The following is an 8,384-nucleotide window of genomic DNA, read 5'->3' on the forward strand; positions in this document are numbered from 1 at the left end:
ATTCGTTCGAAAAATTAAATTCCCGGTGAAGTGGAACTAATTTATACAAGTATATTGATAAATAGTGTTACATTATCGCTAGTTAATGATAATGGGTCATTGTAGATAAACTAAATATGACGGATTACGATGTTGTATACATTTTTATTTCTTTTCATGCAAGATAAATGAATGGAAATTTTTCTTTCTGTATTCTATCAATGTTATCGCTTCTTATTGCAACAACATGTGGCTCTCTCTTTTTACGCATTACAAGAAAACGATCTACGTACGATACTTATGGTCTTTTCTCTGAGAATTAGAAAAATGTTACTTAAACTCTAATTTATCTTTCAAGTATTGCGTTGACGATCTTTTCGAAATCATTATGTGTCGTTATGTTAAAGAACGACGCATATTTATTTTTCGTATTTAACACTGATTGCGTTATTATTTTTGTATTGAAACAAATTCAAAGTTATAAAACGAGAGAAAAAGAAAGGCAAAAATGATGAGAACACATAGAATTCTTTGAAGTTATATCATTTATTGCCATAGATTTACATTATACAAAGTTTTAATACATATAAATATATTATACTATATTATATCATGTCAGAAGTTGTCAGCAGTGGCATGCAGAGGCTAGTAGAGACCAGCAGAGACACATGGTCTCTTTCTCCATTCTCCGAACCACCTCGTGGAAGTCGAGAGAGCCGCACAAGTTTGCGTGGAATAGTTCATTATTTTCAACAATAGATGGCGCTTATTTTGTACCTCAAACCCTCTGGTGCTAAAACGCCCAAGTTTGTCGTGGAATAGTTCGTTACCTGCAACGCTAGGTGGCGCTTATTTATCGACCTCAGGCCCCCTGGTGCTAAAACTCCCAAGTTTGTCGTGAAATCCATCTAGCGTGGACGATAAGAACTATTCCACGACAAACTTGGGCGTTTTAACACCAGAGGGTTTGTGGTCGATAAATAAGCACCATCTAGCGTTGAAAGTAACGAACTATTCCACGACAAACTTGGTCGTTTTAGCACCAGAGTGTTTAGCACACTGGCTCCATTTGACATCACGTTTATAAGTTTCTGTGTTTGTTGTTTCATTTCGTTAAAATGAAAATAAAAAGGAATTTAAATGCTGTGAGAATTCCAGCGTTTAAAAAAGTTATAAAAGTGAAACGTAGCTTGCCAGATACACAAGAGGAATCAACTGTTTCCAAAGCATTAGAAAATGTTAAAAAAATTTTGAAGGTTAGATATCGTATGCGAATATACCTATTTGCTTCTTTGTTTTATTAAGTAATATAATGCGAGTACAAAATATATTTACTTTTATAGAAGAAAACTCCGGAGACGATCAAACCTGTTATAAATTTAAAACCAACTATAGTACGCAAGACAAAAAGAATAAGAAGAAATGAAATAAATCGGAGGAAAAAAAATCCGAGAGGTATAGTGTACATAGGTCATATACCTCATGGTTTTTATGAAGATGAAATTAAAAGTTATTTCGAACAGTTTGGACAAGTAACAAGAGTGCGTGTTGCTCGATCAAAAAAGGTAAGTATATTTCCAAAATATGAGATAATTAAACGTATATATACAATATACACAATATGGAATTTTTTAGAATGGTCGTAGCCGCGGTTATGGTTATGTTGAATTTGTATTTCCCGAAGTGGCAAAAATAGCTGCTGAAACAATGAATAACTATCTTATGTGCAGTAGATTATTAAAAGGTGATAAAACTCTCATATATTATATGTAATACATAGAATTTTTTAGGATTAATACTGAACATATATTTTAATTAATTCTGTTTCAAATGTATTGATTTTATTTAGCTACATACATCCCACCCGAGGAACAACATCTAGGCTTTTTTCATGGAAGACCTTGGTCACAAAGTATGTACCCGAAACTAATAAATAGAGAAAAGACAAATGGATTAAGGAATGCAGACATTGAGAACAGTGAACATGCAAGTTTTATGCAAAAAACAATGCATAGATTAAGTGCTCTGGAAAAGATTCTAGAAGAAAAAGGTCATAGTATAAAATTTTTACCAGTAGGCGATAATTAAAAATAACAAGTATAAAAATAGGTTTGATATCAGTGTATTTTCTAAGCAAGACAAAATAGAAAATGTGTCGGATTAAGTTTTACCGAAACTCGTTCTTTGTATAAGATATTTTAGATTAAAGTAATTTGTCACGAAATTTCAAGCTTTGTCTTTTCATTCCCTGAGCCACCTTTCATCCGCTTCCACTTCATTCGTCTATTTTGAAACCACACCTTAACCTAAAAAATGAATTTAACAGGTTAAAAAACTTTTAGGGGGTTAGGTTATAGAGACGAGCTAAGACGAACTAAATTTGGGGCTTTTTTATACTCCAACCTATAACGAAGGTAGTTTATGTTATTGCATATGTTGTACAATAAACCAGAATAATTAATAAATAATATATGTATTAGCAAAATTATCCTTTAAATCAATTTGTTCAATAGTTATTAACACTCTATAGCATTTAATAATATAAAGCTCATTGTATAAGTGGTATAATAATTTACCTGGCGCTCCGTTATATCTAATGCAACTGCTATTTCGTAACGACGTAATAGCGTGAGGTAATTGCTGTGTGCGAATTCGTACTCAAGATGTCGAATTTGTTGTTCCGTAAACGCTGTTCTTTCTTTCCGAGGTTTATCGCGTACTGATCTTCTTGTCTCTGTAATATAGATGTTGCAAGTTTCATATTCGTCATGTTTAATATGCGTTTTACTAAATTAATAAAGATAAATTATTATCTTATATTGTATAGCATGTTACATTAAAGCATTATTTATACAGAGTGCTCGGCCACCACTGGGAAAAATTTTAATGGGAGATTCTAGAGGCCAAAATAAGACGAAAATCAAGAATACCAATTTGTTGATGGAGACTTCGTTAAAAAGTTATTAACAATTAAATTAAAAAATTTCAAATCGTTCTGGAAAAATTATTTTCGGTTGCGGGGGTCAATTACAATCATTTTTTGTGAATAGACATACCCCTGAAATCCTACCCACTTTCTAGAAAAAAATTCGAGAAGGTGCTGAAATTTTTCGACGAAAAAAAAATTTTTCAAATCATTCTAAAAAAATTATTTTCGGTTGTGTGAGTCAATTACAATCATTTTTTGTCATTACACATAACCCCGAAATTCTACGCACTTTCGAGAAAAAAATTCCTTATCGAAAATCTAATTAGGTGCTTAAATTTTTCGACGAAAAAATAAAATTTCAAATTGTTCTGGAAAAATTATTTTCGGTTGCGGGGGTCAATTATAATAATTTTTGGTGAATAGACCTACCCTCGAAATCTTACCCAGTTCCTAGAAAAAAATTCAGTACGGTCGGAACTTTAAACGTTAATAACTTTTTAACGAAGCCTCCATCAACAAATTAGTATTCTTGATTTTCATCTTATTTTGGCTTCTAGAATCTCCCATTAAAATTTTTCCCAAGGGTGGCCGGACACCCTGTATATAATTTTAGAAAAATGAATTTTTGATTTTATTCTATATTAAGATAAACGTTATAAATTATATGGGAAGAATGTGCATTTCCGCTTTTTGGTATCTGTGCATTTATTGAAATGTTTTACACAAAGTACCTTCTTCGAGAAAAAATTTTTTAAAGCGCATATTGCGCGCTTATGAGGCGACGTGTTGATAATTAATTTATACTAGTCTCGTTTATGCCTTTGCCATCGACAATGTGGCTGTAATAAAGCCAACCTAGTCTAAATATTTATCTATTATGAAACTGTATCATTCTTTGCATTCTATTGCGCAATGAGTGATATAAATACTCCATATAAGATTGTCATAAACTATTTTGCAATTGTATTCATTAAATCCAACGTTATTTTCTTCTCAGTTTTGTTTAAACGAGTACGACCACCTATTTTAAAACATTATTATATTATTATACGTTATTACTATTATTATTAAACGTAATTAAAACGTTAACAACAGTCTGAGCATAACTCGAGCTGGATTTTTCAACAGAAAATTCAATATGTATTCTTTCCAATGTGGACCCGGTATAAGGTGAACATTTTTTTAAATCATTTATATAATAATCCGGTAGATAATTCTGGAGTCTAAGTTAGTATAAACATTGGCCCGATCGTTCGTTATGGAAATTCTATCACTTTCTCAGTAGTAATAGATTAATTGTTATGTATACATAATCATGTATCTATTTACTAATAATCTGAGCACTCATGACCAATTTACCATTTATAGTATAGTGTTGTAATTAGGAAAGTGAAATTCTTGCACGTGATCCTAATTCGATGGCCAGAAACTGTATTAAAAAGGTTCCATTATGAAGAAAGGATAGACGGGAAATAAAATTGACTAAAATGCGATCATTATTTACGTGTCAGGCATTAGAAAAATCTCGAATGAAATTTCGTCGTTCTTCATTTTGAAGAATTCTGTAGACAGAATGTTAACGAAAATGCGGGCCTATTTCAGGATTGATCGTCGTTATAATATAATTAAATATGTCAGTTTATCATGCTGCAATCTGAGGATTCATTATAAAGATACAAGCAATTAGAGTTTTTAGGCTGAAGCACGTCATCGACATATGTTTCTGTATGAGAGTGCACGTATGTATGACCGCACGTTCAGCTGACTCAGATATAAATAACGCGTAATAGTCACACTAGTAAACTATAACTGCTTGCTTTTATATAGGCTAACTTACGTAACACTGGACACTGAAATATTTCTTAAACTGTTACGATTATGTTAAAAAATGTTTCGGTGTAATTAGTTACATCGAAAAAGGTTTCAAATAAAATTTGGATAGTTTCAATGGAAACATAATTTGAATGACAAGTTCTAAACAGGGATTGAATAATATCGATTTCGGTTCTCAAAACAGTTACAAAGAACCGAAATAGTGTTATAACTGTATGTTTTCTTTAAAATATATTTTTATTTCTTTTCTTTACGTTCATTACAACTCTCTATTCGATTTGTAGCGTCCGTTTCGTTGTGAAGTTTATCATCAAAAAATTTAAAAAGCGTCGATTTTTAGTTCTCTTATAAAATTTATAAATGTATATAAATTTGGAAATTCTAACGTTGTTAATTTATAAACAATTTTATAGACGTACCATTATCTTCATATGTTTCAATTGATTTGTCTCTATTGTTGTTATTATCAGTACTTTCTTTAGATGTGATACTCTTTTAGTAACATTGCTTTTTAAAAATATTCTATAAGTATTCGAAATGTCCTATATTTTTGTTCAGTACTGTAACTACATATTATCTTTCCCGATCTGGCCGACTGTTTTTGAGCTTTAACACTCTGTAGAATCGCGAGGCTATGATAGCGCTTCAACAAGCCTAAACTTTTTGCGGCAAAGTGGCGGTTAGATGAAAATCATCTCATATTTGACGCATCATTGCCATTTGCACTAGTGTTGGGATAATAAACGTGCCGCTCATATAATGTAAGTCGCCAGCATCTTAGAATCGTATACAGTGATACAAAACGTGGCTCGATTAGCGGCAAGGCTCTTCGTTTTACTTCCGTGTTGCTATTTTATTCGTAAATAGTAGCTAACGTCGATCGAATAAGATCTGATTTTAGTTATACGACAAAATTAAAATGTGACATAAAAGAAACAAATGCCTATCAAAGTTTATAGATTGCGTTTGTTTTAATTGGTTTGTAGCGTCAGCGAGTAATTTTTTTTTCATTATTTGAAAGCCTCAGATAAGGTTTATATACATAGAAAGTAGGTAGGATTTTTGGGGTAGGTCTATTCACCAAAAATTATTGCAATTGACCCCCGCAACCGAAAATAATTTTTTGAGGATGATTTGAAATTGTTTAATTTAATTTTTGAATAACTTTTTAACGAAGCCTCAATCAACAAATTAGTATCCTTGATTTTCGACTTATTTTGGCCTCTAGAATATTTAGTCTGGTCGTAAAAAAACAGCACTGGTTAATAAGACAGGAAAGTGTTCAATTTTTGACGTACCTGAGGGGTTAATTTGTTAATAAATACATGGTTACTGTAACTTTTGAATTTATCTTACCAAATTCTTTCGATGCAGAGCGAGTTTCTTTCATAGGCGAAGCGATGCTCGTTGTAGTCTGGAAATTTAGTCTCGAACGATGGTCTACTTCATTTTCATCGTTTTGTACCGTGTTCTGACAATATGGAACCTCCCACGTATGGAATGTCGTTGTGGTGATTTGACGATCTTGAGTCTTTTCACAATTACAATCACCAGATTCGTCCATCAAGTTTAAACAATCCTTTTTACTCGACTGTTTAATTACTCCGTGTTCATTAATGTTGACATTTCGGTGAGAATAATGCCCCGTTCTTATTGCAAGAAAGAGAACGTATACGATTTTATTATAATATTACTATTTGACAAGAAAATACTACGTATCATACTACTGTAATTATTTAACTAGTAGTGCATAATTATAATAATGTTGTATTTAATATTTATGTAACATTTCATAACGCTGTTATAATAAATTAGCAAGAGATAAAAACGAGTTGTAACTTTACAAAGGAGAATATTTTAGCATTTTTTTTGCAAATGGTAACTATATTGAAAAACGAAAGAGGACAAAGTATTATCGTTTTTTATAACCAACGTAATAGTATTTATCAACTTTTTATATTTGTAATAATTTTTGTTGGAGATAGAAGTTAGCAGCCATTATATATTTCCGAGATCTTGCACAATCATTATTACTTTATTACTAGACCCTCGGTAAAACAACGTTTCTCCAATACTTGAGAAGTATAATTTTCAATCGACGATTCAAAAGTTGAAATATTTTTATACCTGTAGGTTCGATTATTTTCGTTTGTGTCAGGAGGTTCAAGTTGTACGTTGTAAGGTGGAGTGAAATTAGTTTCGTTCGTGGCATGAGCCGATGTTGATATATTACAAAGATTTGATAAGTTATTCCATAGCCACCTGTGATTCCAGGAAGACTCTATATTTCCAGAGAAACAAGAACTCTGAAAATTCATCTGAAAATAAGGTAATGTTGGCGACACTGAAGGCAATTCGAAGACATTTTCACAAAATCGTTGATCACTCGTTGAAGCTAAATCTTCGGGCCAATTCATTCTATCTAGAACGAAAGAAATTTTACGTCATTCTAGTTCGTTGTAAAGAAATTATGAAATAAATCATGGCTGTGGTATTAATAAATTCGTATTCAATTATTAAGGAAAAAAGTATTATATTATTAGCAATGCAAAATGAATGAAGTACTAGTTACATTCTATGAACCGTATATATACAAGGTGAACCACGTAACTTAATCAGTTTAATTTATTTTACATTGCTAAATAAAATTACAAGTTCAACTAATTTTTGGCATTTTCTGTAATTTACGATTAAAACTATTTATTTTCTGTTTACAGGATTACATAAAAATATATGAAAAATAATACTGCGAAATATATTTTTTTATTATTTACATCATGTACTAAATTGTTATGATTATTAAGAAAAATGTTTTAAATCTCTCCCGTAACTATGTTATACTGGACAAAAATCATTTTCAACTGTTCACTTAAAATATAATATATACATTAAATTAAGCTAATCAAATTATGTGGTTCACATTGTATATGGTGTCCATGTTATTAGTCATTATTAGTTAGAATATTTCCTGTGACTGACGTATTGTCTACACAAAAAAGGAAAATATTTTTAATTTAAATAATGTAAGTCACTCTGCTTGCTCAAAATAAACTGAAAATTTCGGAATATCTATGCAAATTACAGTAACACTTATAAAAGATAATAAAACTATTGTCTATTTCCATTTATGTATACACCTCTGACTTATAACAAAAATACACTAAACCCTAGTAATAATAATGTTCCATAACTCATTATTATGGCTAAAGTTTTTACAGAAAATTATGAACATTATTATGCAACGCACGGAAATTTTATTAAAAAAAGAAACGACAACATTACTAAAAACATGTCTGAATTCTTACCTTATTCGAAATCAACGGTAGACCCAGTTGTAAAAAATATAAAAAACTTGAAAACTGATATATGCGATGTTAGAAAACTTAGAATATCTTTAGAAGAATTATATGAAATTCTAAAGAATATTACGGCGAAGTACAGAAGAGACTGAAGTATCGTTTCACTGTTTTGTTTTTAACAACCGAACGAAGAATTTATTGAATTAGAGGAAAATCTACGATGGAATTACTGTAATATCGCGTGCTAGTTGTGAGTCGTGTAAGCACTAACTCTGAAATGTCAAATGAGTATGTATTCATAAGAGCACTGCGATAGGCTGATGGCAGTCAGGGTAGATGCGACC

General features: G+C 31.1%; 2 protein-coding genes across 2 annotated transcripts; one reads left to right on the top strand and one right to left on the bottom strand.

Moving 5' to 3' along the window:
* Positions 1 to 1,034: 1,034 nt before the first annotated feature.
* LOC143344632 (MKI67 FHA domain-interacting nucleolar phosphoprotein) lies at positions 1,035 to 2,209 on the top strand. The gene is made up of 4 exons (XM_076770920.1): positions 1,035 to 1,235; positions 1,323 to 1,544; positions 1,615 to 1,723; positions 1,829 to 2,209. The coding sequence occupies exons 1-4, from the start codon at positions 1,098 to 1,100 to the stop codon at positions 2,065 to 2,067; spliced, it is 708 nt and encodes a 235-aa protein (XP_076627035.1). The 5' UTR covers positions 1,035 to 1,097; the 3' UTR covers positions 2,068 to 2,209.
* On the bottom strand, positions 2,161 to 8,084 carry Btn (buttonless). The gene is made up of 5 exons (XM_076770797.1): positions 8,047 to 8,084; positions 6,869 to 7,163; positions 6,098 to 6,390; positions 2,556 to 2,713; positions 2,161 to 2,285 (listed from the first exon to the last, which is right to left on the bottom strand). The coding sequence occupies exons 2-5, from the start codon at positions 7,156 to 7,158 to the stop codon at positions 2,196 to 2,198; spliced, it is 831 nt and encodes a 276-aa protein (XP_076626912.1). The 5' UTR covers positions 7,159 to 7,163; positions 8,047 to 8,084; the 3' UTR covers positions 2,161 to 2,195.
* Positions 8,085 to 8,384: the final 300 nt, after the last annotated feature.

The sequence above is a fragment of the Colletes latitarsis genome, chromosome 1, assembly GCF_051014445.1.
Source record: "Colletes latitarsis isolate SP2378_abdomen chromosome 1, iyColLati1, whole genome shotgun sequence".
In the NCBI taxonomy this organism is placed as follows: Eukaryota; Metazoa; Arthropoda; class Insecta; order Hymenoptera; family Colletidae; genus Colletes; species Colletes latitarsis.

What these genes read in the sequence shown, in the direction of transcription:
- LOC143344632 (XM_076770920.1), top strand. Translation starts at nt 1,098, where the DNA reads ATGAAAATAAAAAGGAATTTAAATGCTGTGAGAATTCCAGCGTTTAAA. An exon ending in GTGTTGCTCGATCAAAAAAG is followed by an intron (nt 1,545 to 1,614) that starts GTAAGTATATTT and finishes GGAATTTTTTAG; the next exon opens with AATGGTCGTAGCCGCGGTTA. An exon ending in GTGCAGTAGATTATTAAAAG is followed by an intron (nt 1,724 to 1,828) that starts GTGATAAAACTC and finishes GATTTTATTTAG; the next exon opens with CTACATACATCCCACCCGAG.
- Btn (XM_076770797.1), bottom strand. Translation starts at nt 7,158, where the DNA reads ATGAATTGGCCCGAAGATTTAGCTTCAACGAGTGATCAACGATTTTGT. An exon ending in GAAAATAATCGAACCTACAG is followed by an intron (nt 6,391 to 6,868) that starts GTATAAAAATAT and finishes TCTTGCAATAAG; the next exon opens with AACGGGGCATTATTCTCACC. An exon ending in CTCTGCATCGAAAGAATTTG is followed by an intron (nt 2,714 to 6,097) that starts GTAAGATAAATT and finishes TCTATATTACAG; the next exon opens with AGACAAGAAGATCAGTACGC.